Below are 23,255 nucleotides of genomic sequence, written 5' to 3'. Positions count from 1 at the left end.
AATCAAGATCATGATAAACCCACTGATGTGTCATGGGAAGAGGCCCCAGGGGGACAGTAACATTGGAGCAGCCCTAATGCAACTTACACATATCTTATACAGAGCTGCATGGATGATGCTCCAGCTCTGCAACATCTGGTAGTATCTTGCATGGCTTAATTGGTCTTCAGCTCCACAGACAGGAAGGGATGCTCATCCACCAGAGCCACTCAGCAAAGTTGAAACATTTTACTTGAGCACATATCACAGAGAGCTTGTCCTCCATTAAATATATGACCCCCTGGGCTACTAATAGAGCTTTTTCCAGATGTCTAACAACTGCAAAGTCTTTAGGACACATTTTGCTTTTCATCCACTGGTTTAAATGGGAGTCTGTAGCAGGCAGAAACTCACTCACACACACTTTTGCTCCTTGTGGGATCGTGGACTTCCTGAAGAGAGCAGTATCTGACATGGCTTATTGTATTTTAAATTCACCCCCGACCTTTCATCAGCTTTTAAAGGACAGTAGCCTTTACGCCAGGCAGAAAGGTCAAATAAACACCCAGCAAGTCTTTATAAAAACAAACCAAAATTTCCCCCAAAAAGGAATTTTTGATTCTTTCCCCTTACTCATTTCCTTCCTCTGCTCCCAGGTTCCCAAAGAGGCAAATGTCCCTTCTAGTCACCAGAGTCTTGCTTCTCAGAACAGCTATACACAAACACATCCAGGACACAGATGAATCAGAATGGGCTGCCACATCACTGGGTCAGCAGGTTTTTCCAGGCTAAAGGCAGTCAGGGTTTGTTTTTCTCTCTAATAAAGAGGGCTCAGCAGCATGAACCACTTCACTTGCACTTTGACATCAGGGCTTGGAGTCCTCATTAGGGACACAGGGGTTTCAAGGGCTCAGATTTGCCAACTTCAGCTGCCAGCAGCCTTACCGGGAGGGCCACGAGGGATCAGTGACCTCTGCGAGCTGGCTCTTGCTGAGAGGCAAAACAAGAACAAAGTCTCCAGCGCTGCCAGCCTTCCTGCCAGCTTGATCATCTTTAAATAGGTGGAAATGGCCATGAGATGTTCTAAGGGTTTTGTTTGGACAAACAAAAGTTAAGGGGGAAAAAAAAAGAACTGACAGTAACAACACAACACACACAACTATGGGGATTCTGGAGGATGTCGAGGGGAGGGGAAGTTTTCAAGCAATGGGGCTTTTCCATTATGTGTGGTTCAGTGAGGGGCAGCCTCTGGCCAAGGCAGATCCAGCAGGATTTTCACCCAAAGCAAGGGCCAGCTGCAGCCTCCTCCCTGGCCTCAGGTGGTGTTACAGCATTTTCCCCATGCTGGCTGAGCTGCAGGATTAACTTGACCATGTTCACTCAGTGTAACTGTCTTTGAGGTGTTGGAAGGGCCAAAGTGTGATGGAGAGAGAATTCAGCCACAGTTTTAATGGATTTTAACTTGGACATGCAACCTCACACTGGTTCTCCCAGAATTTTGTTGGCCTCTTTTGCTTTGTGGCACTGAGCTATTGTGAAGCTGCATCCTTATTAAAAAAATGTCTGGCCAACACACCCTGATCATATCTATTTATTATACCTAAACTATGAAAATACTGCAGCCTTGGCATGGCAGGAGTATGAAAAGGGATAGGAACCTGTGGTCCATGCAGCTGAGACAACCCTAACTGCAGACACAGATGTCACCTGGCCATGGCAAAATTGTCACACAGCTAAACTCAGGGTAAGCTGGCAAGGTGGAGGTGGCCCAACACAGCTGATGCACTGCCAGCATCCCTCCCCATGGCTGCCTGATGCCAAGATGGGACACCACTGGCCACTCCATCACATTCTCATGCCCCCTTGTCCCTATGCAGTGACACCCATACTTCCAAACAACTCCCTGCCTCCTCCCACCTCTCCGTACCTGCTGGGCTTCTCCCAGTCATCTTCACTGAAGCTTCCATCCATGTAAGGGTAGTTTTTCCTGGGGTCTGCTGGAGGGGTGCTGCTCTTTTGCCTGCTGTGTCTCCACTCGTGTGGATGGAGGGCTATGCCAGCAGCCTGGGGTATGTATGTACCTAGGGAAGGCAAGAGGGAGCAGAGGAAGAGAAAGGGCAATAGCTGGTCAGAAACCCCAAATGGAGTAGGACATGCAGAGCCAGGAGAGCCTCCTTCCCAAAGTCCCAGCCATGAGGCCACATGGATTGCACACTTTCCATCTCAGTCATCCAAAAGCAGTTCTTCCAATCTCTCTTATGGCTTTAACCAAAGCAGCTTCCCACGATGTTGACCTGGGATGCCCCATTTCTCCTTCTCTCTCCTGCTTCTCTTTAGATTTATGGTGTGGGTCTGGGACCCACAGACCTGGGAGTACACATACCCACTGCTGCAGATCCTGCCCCCAGCCAGTTCCAGCTGCAGTTAACAGCTCCTGTTTCCACACTGAGCCCAGCAGAAATGATGCTGATGAATTAGCTGCCTTTAAATACAAGTCCTTCAAAAGGCAAAGGGAAGATCCTGACAAGCTTCCCTCAGCTGTGGTAATGAGGAAGAATCAGCTCTGATCCTAAGAGCTGCCAGCCAGTTCCCTCAGAATTCCCATGCCTTTGGGATCAGCTGGTGCAGATACAGGAAGCTTCTTGTGAAAGGCAAGGAATAGGATGAAAAACTCTGCTGGCTTGAGAGCAGACAAGGCTCATCTGTATCACATTTGACAGGAGATCAATACAGACTGTTAGTATGAAATCAGACAAGTTTCACTATATCTGCCCCCATGGACTTTTCCATACTGCAGTGTCTTATGCCAGACATGAAAATCTATCACTACCAAGTCACAAGCTCCTCAAGTCTCATGAGAAGCTGCCTGAACAGAAAACTTCCAAAACAGACCATTCCTCAGCAGTGACAGTGCCATCTGAAGTAGAAATAAATCTCCTGAGTCTCCTGCCCACATACTACTGCCCATTCAGTGTTTCAGAGAAATCCTCAGAGCCTTTCTAAGAAGAACTGTTCGCTGCCATCACACTCTGTGCCAAGTGAACAGGAAGAAGTAACAGAGAAACACGTAATTAAGGGAGACTTAACCTCCTGAACAGCTAAGAGCACTGGAAATACCCAAAGACAATGCCAGCACTTTCTCTGCAAATGCCAAGGCCTGTTATTTCACTCAGCTGAGTGTTTCCTCTGTGTGTTTTTAAAGGTTAGACTTCTCTGGAGAGAGCTCCAGGAAAATTGCTTGCCAACATCTTACAGCAGCAGGAAGCACTCACTGCCTGCCAGAGCAGGACCAGGGCCCTGGATGCAGGTCCCTGCAGCGGGGGGACAGCAGGTCTGGGCTGGGCACAGGGGCATGTGTCCACACTTGGCACTGTTATAGATTCACCTCCTCCTTCCAGAGGGAAGGGCTGGATCCCTGGGCTTCAGAGCCACCTGGTGGTACATTCCCACCAGGCCCAACACAGCTTTCCTGCCAAAATCCTTCCTTGAACCGTTTCCTACTGCTGAGGATGAACCTAAAAGCCTGCAAGGCTGCAGAGCCTGATCTACAGTTCTCCATTTCAGGTGTAATCCCCAGTTTCCAGGCTCTTTGAATCCCAGGTTTGCCTGCACCCTGCCTTCCTTGCCCATCCCATGGGCAGCCCTCCATGCCCTTTTCCCAAGCCTCCAGCAGCCCCCTTCCCAGCCAGCACCACTGCACCACCATGCAGCCAAATACAGTTACCAGGGAAGACCAGAGAGCCCCTGAAGCAAAGTTGCAGAGTGTGGATCTTGGGCAACTTGGCACCAGCCCTGCTCCCCGGGGCTCTGCGCTCAATTACTTGTTCTCAATTTACCAGCAAAGCAATCACTTCCCAGTGTCCAACTTGTGTTAACATTCAATTAGATGGAGAAGGATTGCAGCATTATGAAGGCCAGGGGATTCCTCCTTAATGAAGCCTCCAGTCCTAACTGTGCTCCCAAATTAAGACCTCAGACCAACAGAGGCTGAAGGAATATGCAGGGTTGGGTACAGAGACACCTGGGCAGTGCTGTCCTTTGAGCTTGGCCAGAGAGCAGCAAGAACAGCACACTCACCCTTTGCAGCAGCACCCTGCAGCATCCCTCCCTGTTTTCACATTCTCCTCAGGACTCTTCCTACCAATTTGCTGTTGCAGCATTGATTCAGGATTTTGGTTTGTTTCAACACAGGCTAACACCAGCTTACATCACTAAATCTGAACTGGTATAACTATTTTCCAGTGCTTTTCTCCAAGTAACAATATATTCCCATGACTAGAGTATCTCCATTCCAGTTCCACATCTGCTAGAAGCTACAGCTGAATAAACCTGACCTCAAAGACATGTGTTCATCTGATCACTCACTAGAGAGTTAGAGATATTTTCTTGTAGTATTACCTTAATTGTTTTGTTAAGTGAGTGCTTCTAGTCACAAGGCATTCTTGTGGATTTTAAAACATCCTGAAGAGGATTATTATGTCCTACAAGGCCTCTCTGGAGAAATAAAAGTGAGCTATGGACCAATACTCTGTAAAACATATGGCCAGTGAATACTGCCTCTGATTATGTGAATTATAAAGTGTTGTAATGGTTTTGAAAATGATGAGAACAGTATGATGCCATATAAGCCAGAACAAATGTGCTAATAAAAGCCTAAAACAGATACACCAACTCAAAGCACTGCATGAGTGCATTCCAAAATACATTTTGTTCCTTGCTGGAAGCAAGAGGCCATACAAATGTGATCAGGCCACAGGCTTTGGCTCATGCTTGGAGACAAGACCCAGACAGACCAGACAGGTTTGGAGGCTCTGCCTTTCTTCCCCTTGACCCAGGGACCCCTAAGAAAACACAGCCCTGGCTTACCTTGACTTCCATACCCAGCATCAATGGCAGAGCCATCCCAGGACTCTACAGTGTTGTCCACACTCGGAATTGTGGTGGAGTATATCTCAGACAGCTTGCTGGTTTTCTGGGAGTCCGTCAGCTCATCTTCTGGGTCACTCACTTCATTTATGCTCCCCGACTTCTTGGGGTAGGATTCTGCAACCAGAACATCCTGCTTTAGCAGGCATGAAGAGCAAGCCTCAGGGAAAAGCTTCTGCTGACATGGGAGCAAGCCCAGGTACTGTAAGTCTTTAAAGTACCTCTTTAGCTCTTCAAAAGTAGCTGAGAAAGGCATGTGCAATGAAGCCGAAAGGATTTAATGCATTACTCTTATCTCAAGCTGAATCATGAAAAAATGCCTTTCTGAGTTTTTAGCACATGGAATACAAGGAACAGCCATGGGGATTTGAGGATTACCACACATGAGAGAGCTGGGACCTAATCTCAATTCCCAAGCACAACTTCCTGTGCCTTTGGAAGCTTCGCCCAAACAGCCCTGCCCAGAGAAGTGCTGCTCCCTGCAAGCAATACTCTGTAGCATCTCTGGTCTCAGAGGGCTTCCTTTATACTCAGAGCAGCACCAGGGCAGATGCTGGCTGCAAACGTGGCTACAAGCAGATGTTTTAATGAGACTCCAATCACAAACACCACTGCTGAAATTATAGCCCTCTTCCATGACTGTACAACCTCTAACAACTCAAGGCTAATCACCACCTCTCCAGACTCCCATGCAGTTCTGTGCTATCAGTGAAATTCCTGGGTGTGGTATTTTAAGGCTGAATTTCCCCTGATTAGTGATTGGAAAATGGGAGCTGAACGTGAATGATGAAGCTCAGACCTTCTCTTTCATTATTTTAGTGCTAACAGGCCCTTATTATCATTATATCAAATTCCCTTTCAGGCAAAAGCTATGCAAAGAATGGTTTCTCAGCACAAGCATTTCTTTGTACTGAATATTTTAAAGTCCTTGTTGATTAGATATCCATGTTAGCCATCCACACCCTGTATCTCTGACCTGAGGGATAAAAAGCCCTCTGAAAGTCTGCATTTGTCAATGAGGATAGATCATTTTACCAAACAAAGCCCAGTGTCCTGAAAGTCCCTATTTTCCAAGCCTTCAGAAGATTGCTCACCCTGATTAACTCAAGATTACCTTGAAATTTCAATTACACCTGCTTCATTCTCAGAATGATTAACGAGTCTCCAACAGGCACTTGCATGTCAATTATTTCACCAAGTGGCTGTGACAATGCTAAGTGTCAGCAGGGGATAAAAAAGAGCATTTCAGACTAAAGACCAAGACATTTGGCTACAGGAGAAGAGATTCTTGAAGAGGAATCAATTCCTCTATTTGCCCTATCTCCACTCCCAGCCCAGTCTTCATCCATTTGTAAAATAAGTGCCTTGCCACACATTTGCAAACTGCTTTGAGTTCTACAGAAGTTCTATGTTTAAGAATGATGCCGCTTTTTCAGATGCAGGACAGGCATCCCAAGGGCCACACTTGCTTAGAAAAGCTGTATCTCTTGATTTCTTCTAATTCCCACAGCACTACGGGCCACTGGCTGGGTAGGTCAAGCCAAATCTACAGACTGCAGAAGCACAGCACCAAAAAAAAAAGGAAAATACTACGGGTGGGAAAGGCAGGAATGGAGCCAGAATGGACCTATTAATTTCTGAATTTAATGAAAAAGCCTCTCTTTGGCTGTGCCTATGCAACTGGGGGAAAAGTTTGCATCCCTCTTTTTCCCTCAATCACCCTTCTGTCCCCAAAAATCAGTGGCCTACCAGTACTAAGTATGCTTCTGTTTTTTCATACCATGTCAACAACAGCTTCAAAATCACAGGGAGCTTGGCAGAGAAACCAGAAGGGGATCCCTAGAATGAAGTTCAATGTTTTGAAAGATGATCTTAGGACCCCAAACCAGGAAAAGGGGTGCAACAGATTTCTTGCCTATTGTTTTCAAAAGGTTGAATTAAAGATGGCTTTTTTTTTCATTAATTCTTCCAACTCAGAGTCCCCTTGTTCATTTAGGGGGATTACATTTTCAAAAAATCCCATATTCTTATGCTTCTTTTAAAAGCAACTTCTCCTTCACTTTTGTGTGAAACACAGACAGGGAATGGCAACAACAGCACAAGGTGTCAATCTGAATTAAAAATTACTATTGTAAATAAACCTGCTGTTTCATCTCTTCCCAGCACCACAGAGAGCCCTTTCCTCATCTGTGAGCCAGAAGTTCAAGAAACACACACGTTTTCCCTCTGTGCCCAGCCATGCAGCTTCCACCACACATGACAGAAGCCCCCAGCACTGCCTGCTCCATGGCCCAGGGTCCCTGCTGGGGTGAGCCTTCCCCTCCCCAGCCCAGCTCCCCAGCTCACTCTCTGTCTGCTTCTTGATCTTGAGGGTGACAGTCTCTCCGGCCATCTGCAGCAGGTGAATGGCCTCGCTCAGCGGCTTGCCCTTGAGGCTCACGTTGTTGATCGCTAGGATTCGGTCCCCAATGTGGATGGCTCCAGTTCTGAAGGGAAAAGGCACTGTCAGAAACTCCAGAGAAGCAATTCTTCTAGAAGAAAGGACACTCGGCTGTCACTTGAAGCAATTGTTTCTCAGCATTTTCAAACATGTATTTGTTTCCTCTCGGTACACTCTATACCCATTACTACCTCTTCACCACATATGCGGAATCTGTGTCCTCCCCATCTTCCATGTGCACAGACCTACAGATACTTATGGGAATGTATGAACTCCTCAAACCCCAGGCCCCTTGGGAACTGGGACTGCAGACCAGCTTACGGACAAAATACTTCAAAACAATAGGGTTAAAAGCACAAGCATTTTCAGTATGTGGAGTCCAACATGGTCATGAAACATGGAACTGAAGGACACGTTCACCCTGTTGGAAAAAAATTATGAGACAAACCTAGAAACCTATTGGAAAAAACCCACACCAAAATAGCTGAACAAAATTGCTCATGTGTGTGCAAGCATGAGCTGAACCAGCTGCAGCTATATCATTAGCAGGAGGTTCTGCTGTCAGGAACCTCTGTGATGGAGCCAGGAGGAGATGCAAATCTGGACTGTAATGTCTTTTTGTCCATGGCAGCTTGTCTTCCTCAGGCTGCATCTCCAAACTGGACTGCAGTTCCTGCAGAACTGCCATTTGATATATTGTCCCAGGCAAAACAGCTGCTTGGCTTTCCCCAAAATACCAAAGTTCTGTAGATACACTGCTGTGAAACATCCACTATAAGTGCATCAAATCAGGAAATGCAGCCAGGCAGAGGAAGGACTGCTCAGGCTGCGGCTTCTGCTGCTGCTGAGGCACTCAGCAGTGCCATGATGGTCCCACCAGCCACTAGATGTCCGTCTTGTCCCACCCAAATCAGCCTGGAAAAGCTGTCAGGGAAACGTTTGTGCAGTCAAACAAATTACAGATCAAACTGGGACCAGAGTATTTGTCTTAAAAGTTTCATCTGTGGTTGTCAGAAAAATCAAGCTAAACTGCTGGCAGTTTACATTTGATCCTTCACTCACTGCAGTCAATGCTTCAGCATTCGAGGGTCTCTTCTGTATCCCTGAACATAGCATGGGGACACATCTATCCAGGACACCAGCCCAGCCACCTAGCTCTGAACACCACTGCTCTGCAGTAAAAGCCTCTCAGTGGGGGAAAATACAGAAACAATTAAAGAGAAAGGTCACGTTCAGGGTGTTTTTCTTCAAGGCGGAGAAGGCAAACCAAAGCCCAGTCCTCTCAGGCCCCCCTGTGAGGACAAGAAGAGAGAAGCTGAGCAGGATGGACAGAGAAAGCAGTTTCCAGCTAATGACCCTCATGCCTCTCCATTATTACCAGAAGTCCTTAATTCACCTCAAACACAAGGCAGCCCAGGAAGCCACGTGCTGCACGTCTCTTTTTGCTCAGAGGGGACATGCAAGAATATAATTGAGTAACAGATAAGTGGAAAGGTGTAAGAGGGGCTGCAAGCATTTCCCAGCAAGCACTGGTGAAGAGGTGGCTGCATGCATGTGGCAGGGATTTACTTGGCACATAGGCAGTGTCACCATTCCTCTTCCTCCCTGCCAACACAACTTGGTGCTGGACATTCCTGGACCAAACTCTCCTGCAGCCACTCCCATACACTTGAGCAGGTGGCACTAAAGGAGGCTGGTCAGACACTTTAAAATATCAGCAACAGCCAAAAATTGCTCTTGGAGAACCATTATACCTCATGCAGAATTGATCAGTATTGTTCAGGCACACTCCCTTTCTCAGGAAGAAGGAAAACAAGTCCTATGGCACAGGCTTAAGCCACCTGCAGGCACTCAAGGGGGGGACACAGACAGCAACATGGGAGAGAGCCACAGCCTGACACCAATCTAACAGCCTGAATGGCCTCTGTAGGTTCCTATAAGATCAGAAACAAGGAGAAAAATATTCAAGGTCACTATAAAACCTAAGTCATCTGAATCTGAAGCCTTTTTAGTTTAGGCAGCCTGTCACCCACAGACAGATGTGTGTCAGATCCTAGAGGACACCCTGTCTCCCCCACTGCCAGAAGCCCAAGCCACAGCACAGACTTTCACTAGTGTGTCTACAAGAATGGCCTGTGGATTCCTGTTATCACACACCAGGATCAGGTCCACCCCATGTCAGTGCTGCTGAAGCATGTCCTGTGCTCCAGCAAGAGCCAGCACGAGTTTGGATTTAAATCCCTGTCCTTCAGTCAGAGCCTGGCTAAGGGCATGCGTAGCACAGATAAAGGTAGTGACGTCAGGAAAGGGACAATTTAGGATAACACTAAGGAGCACCCCTCTTCCCTTGACAAGGTCAAGTCACCCCCTTCTCTCAGTCACAGGAGAAAATAATGCACCTTTTCTGCAGGCAGCCTTCGTCCCAGCACTCCTCGCCCTCCCCACGGGGAGCCAAGGTTACCCAGAGATATCCCTGCTCTGTCCCAACGCTGTTATTTGCTACTCAGCCACGGTGAATGGGCTGAACAGCTCCATCACTCTTCTCACAAGGCTTTTCATTCCTTCACTGCCTGCTCGCTCCTGATCAAAATTCAGTAGTACTGCAGCACTTGCCTGCACTACGTTTCTCCACGGAGCAGTCACCGATGTGCATCCGAGTTCAAAGGAGTAACAGCCACGGAATTGCAAAGGGAACTGAGATCAACAAAGGTACAAGACTGTCTTCTGACACCTGACAGCATTTGAGCTGGCTGTCCTTAACCTCTCTGATGCTGGGCTGCAGGTACAGTACAGACGTGCTATGCAGAAAAGCCTTGGATACTCTATGGCTATTACTTTATAGGGAAAAAGACCGAATCCTACAGTGGCAGACAGTGATATAAAATCCCCAGAGAGGAGAATCACTAATGATTAAGTCCATCCCCCTTCTTTCCCAGGAGACACAGACAATCTGCATTCTGCACCAACGGGAAGCAATGGAAACGCACAGCAGCGTGCTGAGAGCTCTGCGAACCCAATGCAGAAAAGGACACAGAGATATTTCACAGTCCAGCTAAGAGGGAGTGTGGTCTTGAAACAGAAAGAACCAAAAGGCCAGATCTGTTGTCAAACATCCCCCAGGTCTTGCACTTAACACCTGTTTGTTCAGGAGTTTTTTTGTTGCTGTTCTGCCCGTCAGGCAGAGCAAAGTCAGAGACCCTCAGAGAAGCATGAGTCAGGGCTGCTGAAATGCTCTATTTACAAGTCACAGCTCCCGTATAGAAAGATTAATTAAGATAGAGTGTATGACTCAGTTCCACCTTATACTCTCAGGAATGTCCTGATCTTTTAAATCCCACACATCCACATATATTCAGACCCAGGCACACAGTCAACCTCCCCGGTGCTTGAAGGTAAATCTGTTCCTACGTTTTTTCAGTAGAATCGCCTGATGCTCAGGCATGCCAGCCCTGCACTGAGATATCTCTCATGTAACACACTGAGCAACCAGCAAGGACAGGTCAGAAGACATTTGAGGTCTCTGGTTTCAGCAGCACACACAACTGCAATGGACATAAGCCAGTTTAGCAACAGGGGAGTCCTGGACAGAGTCTATGGTGGTTTTGTAGGCAGGCTGGGCACACTCCTGACACAAGGTGTGCATGGCAAATCTCAGACCAGGGAGGACCCCTGTGGAAGACAGACAAAAAAATATGTGTTCCTGGCTGCAGAATTCACCTGACTAACTGGATCTGACTTTTCCTGAAGCGCCTCTCTCACTGCCCCAGCAGCAGAGCCCCCTACACCCTGCTTCACAGCACTTGGTACCTGCAGAGCATCTTTCCTTCTTAGCAGACTAAGACACCGAAGAAGAGTTTATGAAAGCAGAGGAAACTTGGCATGGTTCAAGACCCCTTCTCAAATCAATTCAACTGCTCTGGCCCCAAACCTCACCTCTCTGCCAGCCCTCGTTTAGTCAAGCCTGAAATGACGATGGGATCAAAAGGTTCCTCCGTCCCAGAGATGGTTATTCCCAAAGGGCCCCCATATCGCTTCAACTCCACCGTGTAGATAATAGCACCAGTTGTCTCCTGCTCATCTGAAAGAGAAAACAGGAATGCTGGATTCTTTTCATTTCCCAGATAAAAGTAATCATAGGAAAGACTTGCAGCATTTAGAAGCAAAAGTCAGAAGTCTTCAGCCACACTCTTACCAAATAGGATTTTAACCTTCCAGACATCACTTAAGGGCAGAATAATAAAAATAGACTATAATCAATTGGAAAGTGGTGACCGGAGAGCAGCAGCCCTTATCTTTGTTAGTTTGCACTACCTATTGGGAAATGTCATTACAGTGGACAGGCACCAGTTTGCATCAGGATTTCTGTACCAGAGTTATCTTCATCCTTCCTAATCTTCAATTTGACCAGGTCTTCACACTGCCTTAAAATCTGCACAGCATCCTCCATTGAGCAATTGTCGAGTCGGATGTTATCAATGGCTAACAGCTTGTCTCCCGGCTCCAAGGTGCCAGTTCTACATGGAGAGGAAAAGAAAACCAAGAGTACATTTGTATTTGCCTTTCAGATCCCACAACACATTCAGTTCTGCAGCAGAAATGACAATATTAACTTTTTACTGTCCTTGATATTTTCTGGAAAACAACCATGAGCTGAGTCTGGGACACCTTTAATTCAAAGAGAGGAAGTTTGTGTAGAGCATGTATCCACACAGAACCAGCCAGGAAGATTAGATAAATATCCTAGGTAATCTACAACCCTGAAAATGCCTGATGTATAACTGACAGATATTCTACCCCTTATGGAAACTCCTGTGTGAGCACTCTTAGAAAATGAGCCATGCAGCCACACTAAATTCCTCTGAAAGCCTTGCTATGAGGTGTTGGGATCAGAGGTGAAGCCAATAAATGCTGAGTTATTTGCACAGTTCTCCACCAGTGCCCACAATTCACTCACTCTGTTCATCAGAGCAGGAGCTGTGACATGGCAAACTACCTGATGAGCCATAGAACCTCCTGGGATATATCAAGTCCTTTACCACACACTCTTAAATGCTAAACATCTATCTCCTAGAGAGTCAGCAGACATCTAAACCAGTGCCCTGGCCACCTTCTCCATTACCTCAACTCTATTTGCTTCAATACAGACAGTTTTTATTGCAAACCCTACTGTGCTCTAAGACAAACCTCTAGTGCTGAGATCTCCTTGGATTCTGGCAAAATCCAGACCCAAGTGCTACAGCTTGGGCTCCATTCTACTTCTCTGGTAGACATTCTAACAATTGCAGAAGGACATTTTGCAATGGGTTTGACAGATGGGAAATCCTGCACTCACCTGTGTGCTACACTCCCCTTCTTGATGTCAGAGATGATCAAAGGATCCCCAAGCTTTCTGCTTGCAGCTGCAAAAGAGACACATGGTACAAAGCTTGGTGTTGATTTTGCTGTCCAGGGCGGGGATGGTGGATGGTTAATGCAGAGTTGTAGCAATAAGGAAAGGGGATTTATACTCCCTTCACAAAATGATGCCTCACAGTTGAACTCTGGAAGCCATTCCAGAAAGAAAGAAAAAAAAACCATAGCAAATCCCTGCAAAGTTTGTCAGTTGCCCTTTGCCCTGCTCACTTTCCTTTGGACTTCTTCTGAAGGGGAGGATGTGTGGTGTCCAGCAGCAAGAGGTGGCACTGTCAATGCCAGCACTGTCCAACACCCACTCCCCACTCATCACATATGAGACAACAGAGCCAACAGCCATGGCTGCAGTCAGAATTAGCACTGCTGCCTGGAGAGCACCCAGCTCAGCCCCTGTTTCATACAAGCATTTCTGTGTTCTTCAAGTAAAGTGGTCTGGGAAATTTTCCAGGTGGAAAATAACCCAGGGAAAAAGCAGATAAAGCACAGTTTTCTGGCTGGTTGATCTCTCTAGGCCACTTCATCATACAACCAGATGAATCAGAGCTGGTCTGTGCTGGAGCTGGAAGGGGTGGGTGGTTTCCAACTCTTACCTCCTGGCCGACCCTGATAACTTTTTCAGCCCACGAGATGTGAGTACACATCTCTGGGAGCATTTACATTTTCAAACTTGCCTGTAAGACCTGCTGCTCTCCTGAGATACCCAAGAGAGATTCATAACTTGAACGCCTCCTGACCTCTTTGTCATCAACACACCAAGCATATGCCAAGAGCATCCCTTCCACCCTGCATCCTTCCCTCCTGCCTTGCTATGGGAATTGCATTGCCTCATTTAAAGCTGACAGAGCTTCTCACAAAAACTGTGTGGGAAGGAAGAAACTCACAGCCTCTGAACATATCAGGTGCAGGGCAGAGATTAAAATATCTGTGAGGCACGTGGCACCAAGCACACAGAGATCCACCTGCCTGAACAGCAGTTAGAGAACACCCAGAAAGTCAGACATAATAAGTGTTTACCAACCTCTCTGCTCTAGATTTTTCTGTTGTTTACATTCATTTATGAGATTTGAAAACATATGTCTAACCCACCACCTCCAAGGATATCCTCTCCCAGAAATAACTAAACCTTCTGTACTAAAGAGAGCAAAAAGACAGCCAATCTCAGTGATGGCAGGGCTGAGTATCAAAGTGAGGTCAGACAGCAAAGAGCAGACCGTGACTGATTTTATAAGTGTCACAGCAATGTGACTGCTGCATGGTACAGAGCCTGGAGGAATTCTTTTCCCCATGTCTTACTGGAGCCTGGTACCAGACAAGTTTGGACTGGACACTCATGTTGTGCTTCTGTCTGTAGATCTAAGGGATGGAGATGTGTTGTGGAGATTCCTGGAGGGCTTGTGCCTCTATTCAACCTGTCCACAGTGTGGACCAGACTGCAGACAGGGCAGCACACACTGGGCAGAGTTGAGCAGTGAGAATAAGGGTGGGGTGAAGGCAAAATCAATGCAGAAATCCCCACATTGACTGAGAAGGCCACACACAATGGACTAACAGCACAGGGACTAAAATGTATCACCTTAATAATTACTATTGTTGCTCTCCTTCTCAGTATAGGACACGTATTTGCTGCTGACAGAGGTGTACAGAGTGGTGTCCGAGCAGCAGTGAGAGGAGACCCTGTGAGCACATCCTGAGCCCTGGGTCAGGTGGCATTGCTGCATGTTTAATCACTCCCTAGCCTGGTTCTGTCAAAACGATCCAGGTTAGCAAAAATACTTTTCACTGCAAGGTTTGTTTACTATTTTCAAAGCAGAGGCAGTGTGACAGAAAGGGGTTAGGGAGGATGCTAACTTGTCCTGGTGGTGGGCTGGGAATGGCCATCTCTAACCTGACCAAGCCTGACCAGGCTGGAATGACATGTCTGGAGACAATGAACACTCAAAAGAGCAAAGAGGGAGGGGAAAAAAAAAAAAGGCAAGCAAGTATAGACAACAACATGCCTCGAGCTCTGCAGAATCTATGTTTATCTCAGTGTCTGCCTTGCAAGCCCTGGGACATGTGGGGGGATACTGCACACAGTCAGACTGAGCAGAGAATAAGATCTTGTCCTTCCAAAACTCCACAATTGGTGTCAGCACTGAACACAGTACAAGTTTCCCATGCCAGAAGCAAGGGTAACAAACCAAGTGCTTTATCCAGCAGACAACTAGGCAAGTTTTAAGGAAAAATCATTCTGAGTTTTGTTTGCAGGTTTTTTGGAAGTTTTGCTCTCAAAAGAGATTTTCTTGACATCTGAGTTAAATGGAAGAGCAATGTACAGCTGCATACAGCTGTCCCTTCCAACAGAGAAATCAAACTTTATGAAATGACAGCCCTTTGTTTTAAATATTCATCACAGAATCGTCGCAGAATGGTTTGGGTTGGAAGGGACATTAAAGATCATCTAGTTCCGCTCATAGAACAGGGACACTTTCCTGCCATGGGCTGGGACACCTTCACTAGCAGTACTAGACCAGGTTGCTTAAAGCCCCAGCCAACCTGTCCTTGAACACTTCCAGGGATGGGGGATCATCACATTACATAATTACTTAATGTAAAATGCAAAGGCTTTATAAAACCATCAAATCTGAAGGGTAAGTTAGAGAGACTTAATGAATAACCATGTTCTCTCAAGAGGCATAAGATACAAGGTTAAGATAATGAAATCTCGCAGCACAGAATAGTGACTTGCTGTTCATTCTAAAAACCTGTAGTTACTGACTCCACTAATTAACCTTTGGCATCCCAAAGCCCTTCCTGGCACCCCAGCAGTGTCCAGATGGGCTTCCTGCCTGCCTGTCTACTGGGATCAGGTTGCCCTTACCACCCCTGGGACCCGCATTTTTAACCTTCCTGAGCCATTCATGCAGGGTGACAACATTCCTCTGTGCAACAGCTGCCTGTCTGAAGGTGAGAGAGCTGCAATTTCACTGAAGGGGTGGCTCAGCTGAGGTCAGAGCCATTAGATACATGGATCCCTGGTGAGATTTTGGATAGACAATTTCCAATTTGCCTGCAATTAAAACAGCACCAATCTAAATTACATTATTATTAGGGCTGTGGTCTTTAGCATTAAGACATTTGGGCAGATGAGCAAAGCCTCCTTAACCATTCATTTCTGCTCTTAATGTGGTAATTTCTCTTCAAAGGACATTGTCTTGGGAACTCTGCTGCAGGAAGACATGGTTTGGATACCCAGCCTTGCCTCTGGATTTTGCTTTCCTGTGTGTGAAATGGAGATGGCAGCAAAGGAAGTCAAGTGAAGAGATGGAGGCAGGAGCTGGTGTACAGCTCCATTCTCCATGCTCTCTCTCAGCAGGCACCTGTGGCCTCCATCTGCCAGGGCAAAACACTTCAGGTGGAAACAGACTCTTTTTCAAACACATTTGTATTTTTGGTGGGTTTACCAGGACAAAAGATAGTTTAAATCTGCTCCAGTTGCCCAGAGAAGGCTCCATAAATCAACAGCTGGTGAAGGTAGAAGCATGTGGTGGTGGAGAAGCTCAAAATGAAAACACTGCTTGGCAGTGGTGACAGGGCAGTGATAAAAAGGTGAATTGATCAATACTGTTATTTACTTTTTATAAATTGCTTTCAGTCTCTCTGCTGGGATTGTGGCTCGCTTGGTGTTTACACTGTGATGGATGACAAGGCCAGGAACACATGTCCAGTTTGTGTTTTTAATAGAATGCATAATGACTTGTACTGGTAAATTATTCCCCTCCAAGGAGCACCAGCCCATATTTCACAGGCATCAACCCGTTAAAAATGACCTTCGTTATTGACCAAGCCAAAGCAACACTGCCAATGTGTAATTAAAGAAATTGTAATAATGCCATAAGAATGCATTTAAATAAGAAGCATTTTTAAATTGGAAATAACAAAATCAGAAACCAAATAATCCCAGGATAGTTAAGGAATGAGAAGAGGAAAAAAGGTGACTCAGAACTGATTACAAAAAGCAGCAGTGAAAATCAAGTCCTCAGTACCCAACTTTTTCCTCTATCATTCATTAAGTTTAGCAGCAGGTGCATAAATTATCAGTGCCTCCAGCAGGATATCTGCCTCGTCACAGATCCTTTTCCTTTTACAGTCTCCAGGTAGCAAAACCAGATCAGGACATCCCACTAGGATAAAAGCACCGGAGTGAATCAGCAGCAGTGAGAGGGAGGGGGTAGGACAGTGACTGCTGGGCTTGTCCCACCTGCAGACACACTTGGCCAGGCTGGTGGCAGGGCACAGGCTAATCCAGAGCCAGAAAAACTAGATTTGCTCAGCTTACAGATCCATCTTCCCACTAGGACAGTGATTACACTGCTTAAGCGACTTAATCGAAGTTATCTATCTACCCAAATTCCAGTTTTATCACCTGCAAGCAGATATACTGCCTGCTTCTTATCTGCAGTACTTCACACCAAGGGCACAGGAATTGATTTGTTAAGATATATAAAGGTAATTTGATAAACATGCTATATAAAGCATTAATGCATATCTAAAATTAATGGCAATTTCAGTATCTCTTTAAACAGCAACATCAACACGCCTCTAGCCAACAGTGAATGTCACAACCAGCCCTTGAAGAGGATATTTGAGACAGAAAAAAACCCCAAAACCTCTCAACACAAAAGGCAATCTTTCGTGTAATCAACTATCATTTTCCAGAGGGTAATAACAAATCCATATCTTATTTTAAGAGGTGAGGTATTGAACATACAAGAATACGTGACTATTAGCTTCTCGCTGCTGGAGATTTTAATTTGTAAGAGATTTACAGAAAACTTACAAAGGCATAACTGCATCATTAGACTTGGATGCAGCCTGCAAGATCGAAGCATTTGAGGCATGTTTTCTGCTAATGGAGATGGGTAGTTCAGGCTGACAAGAGTCAAATCTTCACATCCCTGTGTCAAAACTCAGTTTGCACCATTCAGAGCATCAGAGGTCGCTGCAAACGAGTGAGCTTCAGAGCTCTTGGAGCAGAAAGGAGCATGCTCTGCTCTTCAGCCAGAGCAGCTGTTCTACAAGCAAATGCCTTCTCTGGGACTGAAGCTGAGGCAGTGGAGTATGGAGAAAATGAGAGTTTAGCTGGCTTTGTGTCCCTTCACCCTTGGTCAAAGTGCATGGAGCAGCACATACACAGCAGAATCAGTGTTCTTCCTTTAGCACATGTAGGAGAATGAAATGAGGCTTGAGGGCAAAGAGATCCCTCGGGAGTACAAAGCACTGTCAGAGAGAGACTCACCCCTTGGATTTTGTACTCATCCTATGGGGAATGGAAAGGGAAATAGTGCTATATGCACATATTTCCATCATGCATCTTTATTTGCTGCATCCCTTTGCCATACTGTGTTTGAGCAGGGGGAAGAACTCATCCGTGCTCTCAAACCACAACTGGAGACACATCCAGCCCAAGCCTGCTCTTTCTGGAAAACCCTGAGATCTCTGAGATGATGAAATGCCCTCAGCAAACATCTGCCCCTCACCAGGAGCAAGTACAGGCCCTCCCTGTATGTTCATCCCAGAACCAGCAAGGTCTGCCCTCCTCATACACAAATCTCCTGGGTTTTCAGCCCCTTTATGAGCAATTCCAGCAGATTTATGGTTCCTCCTGCAGCCAGCTCCATTACAAGAATTCTTTCAATGCATCCATCAAGAATCCTGCTCTCCCCCCACCTTTACTTAGTCCATCTCCCAATTAGCTCTGAGAGCCACAGCACAGCAAGAGCTTGATCACATTTATTTCTGTAGTGCTCCTCTGATGAGGTCGTAACACTTTCTGCCCATTTAAGAAGGCAGAGGAAAACCTTCCTAGGCAGAGGAATTAACTACAGAGGAGCCAGCTGATGCTAAGAGGTAAAATTCAATGAAAGCAACTAATCTTAGTGTAGCTAGACCATAAAGTTCACAAAGAAACCCAATTCTGTGTCCACGACAGTGCAGGAGGTCTTCTACTGACCCCTTCACCTTGTCATCTATTTAAGCAGCTCCAGTTTACAGAGTAGGGAACAGGAATCCAATGCAGGAGGCCAGTAAACCAAGTCCTCTTCTTTAAAACAGCAGTTACATACTTTTCCATATGAAAAGGAAAGCTGTAAAAGCTTTTTCTAGATCTATACAAGCACTCAAGTCAGCAGAACTGAGAGGAAAGGAACTGAGCAAAACAAAGAAGGGTTATTTTTACCTCTTTTCTTTTGCTGTTTGCATCACACTCCTGCATGCACATCATGTTTCTGCAGGAAGTACTTAACATAAGGCTGCTTGCTTTGGTTTTAGTGTTTGAAACTGGTATATTTATCTGCCTGGTCAGAGGCAAAGTGACAAAATGATGATCTAATTTGCTAAGGATCATGTGGACATAGGCTTACACAGACTAATATATGAAAACAGAATTAGGATTCAGCTTGAATTTCATCCTTGCCACCACATTTTCTGGGTGCCTGTCTTTTTTCTCCTTTTGTAAATATAATTTTGGCTTTGACTCAGCAAAAGACTGCAATGCATTTTAAGCTTACGCATGTGCATTACTTAAACAATGTCCTACAAACATGTTCAGCAATCAAAAAGATCAAATCAATTATAGTGTCAAAAAACTGCTTTGTAGTTGGATAATGGACATCTATTTAAAATCCAGGGGTCAGTTTCTTTCTATTAGCAATGATTTCAAAAAAGTGTGTGAAATCACTTTTTTTAACAAATTTGAAGTGAAAACCTCACCAACACAAAAATATGTTTGAAGTGCAAATGCACATCTGAAGCAGATTCCATTCAAATGAGACTTCACAAATAAAAACTTATATTCTTGCCAGCACCTCCTAGGTTCATTTTACTCTCCAGCCCCAGACACAAACTAAACTTTGAAACTTAACAAGGCCTTGGTCAAGGCAGTTTTTTGCTACCAGATGCATTTCCCTGGGTTGCTCCCTGAGGCTGGAATGCCAAGGCAGTGGCAGGGCAGCAGGTTGGAACTCCATGCAGGCTGCACTGTGCACTGCTCCCTGCCAGTGAAATGCCATTTTAGACATCCTGCTGCTTTCACTAAGCACTTGGATGTCTTCAGACAGTAATTGCTACCAAGCCAAATGCTAAATACTGTGCTGTTATTTCTCAGGATTATCCTCATGGCACAAATAGGGGAAGCTGAGAAGAGGGAGGAGAAATATCACAAGGTGCAAAGGCATCATCCTGTCAGTGTTCCAGTCACTCCTGAGAATCACCCCTCTCAGACCACACCACCTCCAATTAACTCGCTAACTAATGCTGTAAATGTCAAGAGGTAATTACCACAGCTTATCCCTTTTAATGAAATCTAGTTTTCAAGTGTCCCCAGACACAGTTGTGTCCATGCTCCTGAGGGCTTAGACAGGAGATCCCATTACTGCATTCTCACAAGCTGCTCTGTTTCAGCCCAGAGATGGTGGCAATCTTAGGGCATGGCAAACCTGAGATGATTCAACTCACTTTACCCAGAAGTGAAAAAGGGATGAGTGAGCAGAGACCTGCACACATTTGCCATAAAGGGAAAATTCATTGACACAAGGCGTAACAAGACCCCAAGTCAGCCAGAAATTTGGGACGGATCTGCCTGTATTATCCCCCTAAAGCATCCTCTCCAAAGAGATCAAAAGATCTTTAAATGAAAAACTATGCTCAGAAGAGAAACAAAGATAATTAATCAAGAGTGAGCAGAGAAGAGAGAAAAGAAAGAAAAAGGTTTATGTCCTCTCAGTGCACACCAAGTCCTGGCACATGGCTCTCCTACCACATGGCTTGAGTTAGTCAATTAAACAATTCCTAGCAAACCCTGGAATTTAAAGTGCCTTCCCCACGCTCTAAGACCACCATCCTCTTCATGCTCCTCTTCCTCCTCTTGGCAGTTCTCTACCCTTCCAGCTGAGGAGTTCACCTCTCCCTTGCTCCCCTTCCTCCACCTCTTTTTGCAAAGGTCCCACCAGACCCAGGCAATTCTTTTAAAAAGAACATAATACAAGTGTGAGCAAGGAAATAAAAAATAATATTACTAATAATATAATATAATACTACTCTGCACCACCGATCAAGTGGTCAGTTGAGATCCATCTTTTGCCCCAACCCTTCATGCAGCTGCTTTTCTCTGCAGCTGCCAGCTCATGGAGGCAGGAACCACACATCTGATTCAGTCTGGGATAAATCAGGAACACTGGAGTACTACAGAAACCCCACATGATCTTATCTCTCTCTGTTGAGCCCTCTGCAGTGCCTGTGTGGAAAACAGAGGCTCTTGCAACTGGTACTACAAGTCTGAGCAATACTTACAGCTGATTGTAATTCCAAGCTCTACACCTCTTTTCTTGGGCAATTTAACGTGGAAAGTACCGCTGCTGGGTATGACAGACTCTATAAAGCCAAAAACAGACAAAAAACAAAAAAAAGAAGACAAAAGAGTTTTCAGTTGCATGGATGGTTTCTTTGGAACCAAGAAAACAAGCCCTTAAAGCACTGCTTTATTGGTTCAAATAAGGTTATCTGAGGCCCTGTGGACTTCAGGTTGAAATTTGTATTCTCATTAAAAATACATGCTCTGAACATCAAGTGAAGTGCTCACATCACACTGTACTTCAAGATTGAAGCAGCTCTGTCAATGTAAAAGGAAAAAAATATTTATTTTTTAATACAAAACTGCACTTTACCCCTAGCCTATAGCTTTGGCTCCCTCCTGGCTTCAAGGCCATAAATGAATATAAATATTATTCCTATTAATGGGCAAATATTTAAAGTGTGTCCTCTTCATCTACTCCTCAGGCTTATCTCAGCCAAGCGATGAGCACAAAACATTTATGGAAGGATCAGAAGAAGAACCCTCTACCTCAGTGCACATTTGAGAACAAGAAATGGAAAAGGTCCTCACAGGCCTTCTCACTCTTCCCTCTGAGCCTTGTGAATACACTCCCTCCTACAGGTTAGCAAAGGCACTGGCAGAGCCCTGCAGGCAGAGAGGAGCAGAAATTCCTTAGGGAGCATACCTGCGACATCAAACTCGATCTCGAGCACCACTTTGTTGGTGAGCGCCGCGTCCCGCAGCAGCTGGTTGGCTTCCTCCATGGTCCCGTCCTCCGTCGCGATGCCGTTGATGGAAAGGACTCTGTCTCCGACCTGCAGCAGTCCACACCTGCAGTTCACAGTGGGAAAACAGGGGGTGGGAACAAGGAGGCGAGGACAGAAAGGAAAGGAGGAAAAAACAACCCCACAACCAGCCATGAGTTACTTTTGCCAGGCAAATCTGTTACAAGACACACAAAGTAGTGACAAATTCTACAGAAGTGGCCCCAAAGAGAAAATAACTCATTTTGCAGTGCCCATCCCGGTGTCACTGCAAGGGCACAATGAAGCAAACTTTTGTGGGTTTCTAAAGTTCAAACATATTTTGCCCCTAAATAACTATTTCTGGTCACATATTCTGCAACCACCAAGGGGAAAAAGGTAACCCTCACCTTTCTAAAAATCAACACCATGGCTGAGAGATGAGAATGATAAACACAAGAGAATGTGACTTCCTTCCCTATCTAACCACAAATGTCTCTTCCCATGCACCTGCACCCTCTGGAACACAAACTAATGACACTAAACATTGCACAGGTTCCTCTGCTTAGTACACGGCAAATACTGAAGCTACAATCCAATAAACTCACCGAAATGTCTCAGCAAATTGGATAATCATTTCTCCCTTCTAATTGCATTTCTGGAAGCTAAATGTACAGTGATAGTGTGTAACTGCCTTGAAAGGCCAATATTATTCCAGTGTGATAGCCTGACAATATAACCACAACTGACCCTTTGGTACTTTTGGTTCAGACCCACTTTCTCCAGGAACAGAGATCAGCAGGATTTTAACTTTGGAGGAAGAACATGGTGGCAAGGCTATGTTGAAGATGTACTGCTACAGCACAGTTTGTCTCTTGGGACCCCCCTGTATTCATAAGCAAGGTGTTTTTCACACATTTCTACATTCAGTATCCACCCACACTCTTTTTTTTATATATACTACAACACCAGCAAGATGATCCTCCAAGTTATCTCCCACATTATCTCAGTCAGCTCCCACCTGAGCTGGCCCATGGCTCTACAAAATAAAGACCACAGTCTTCCCTGTAACCATGGGAAATTGCTAATCTTCCTTCTCCTCTACCAGTAGTTCACTTTAACCACATCTTTTGAGACTTTCTACTTATCATCTGGCTGTCCACTTGAGCAGAGCTTGGGAAACCATTCTTCACCCATCCTTAATGTAAGCTACAGAGTGGTCTCCAAAACAGGTTGAAGGTTATGGCATCAAGTCTACAGTTCCCCTCAAAATGTGGAGTTATTTTACCACAAAGGTTTTCCAGAAAACATCAATCACCTTGTTTTGAGCCTTCTCAGAGAATCTTTATTCCCCTCCTGTTTAATGATCAAACACATCTTTGCCTTCCCCTTTCTTTCACAGATA

General features: G+C 45.5%; 1 protein-coding gene across 3 annotated transcripts in view; it reads right to left on the bottom strand.

Moving 5' to 3' along the window:
• GRIP2 (glutamate receptor interacting protein 2) overlaps positions 1-23,255 on the bottom strand; it is a 249,423-nt gene that overhangs the window by 11,209 nt on the left and 214,959 nt on the right. For all 3 annotated transcript variants that reach the window (XM_085072550.1, XM_085072551.1, XM_085072552.1), the window contains 8 exons: positions 21,793-21,938; positions 21,086-21,166; positions 12,678-12,744; positions 11,714-11,859; positions 11,279-11,423; positions 7,252-7,391; positions 4,846-5,022; positions 1,907-2,060 (listed from right to left, as the gene is read on the bottom strand). In XM_085072550.1, the coding sequence (XP_084928676.1) occupies positions 1,907-2,060; positions 4,846-5,022; positions 7,252-7,391; positions 11,279-11,423; positions 11,714-11,859; positions 12,678-12,744; positions 21,086-21,166; positions 21,793-21,938 (1,056 nt within the window). The remainder of the gene's footprint in view (positions 1-1,906; positions 2,061-4,845; positions 5,023-7,251; positions 7,392-11,278; positions 11,424-11,713; positions 11,860-12,677; positions 12,745-21,085; positions 21,167-21,792; positions 21,939-23,255) is intronic.

The sequence above is a fragment of the Lichenostomus cassidix genome, chromosome 12 (assembly GCF_008360975.1).
Source record: "Lichenostomus cassidix isolate B80296 chromosome 12, HeHo_3.0, whole genome shotgun sequence".
NCBI classification, from domain to species: Eukaryota; Metazoa; Chordata; class Aves; order Passeriformes; family Meliphagidae; genus Lichenostomus; species Lichenostomus cassidix.
This window is presented reverse-complemented; position numbering and strand designations above follow the sequence as displayed.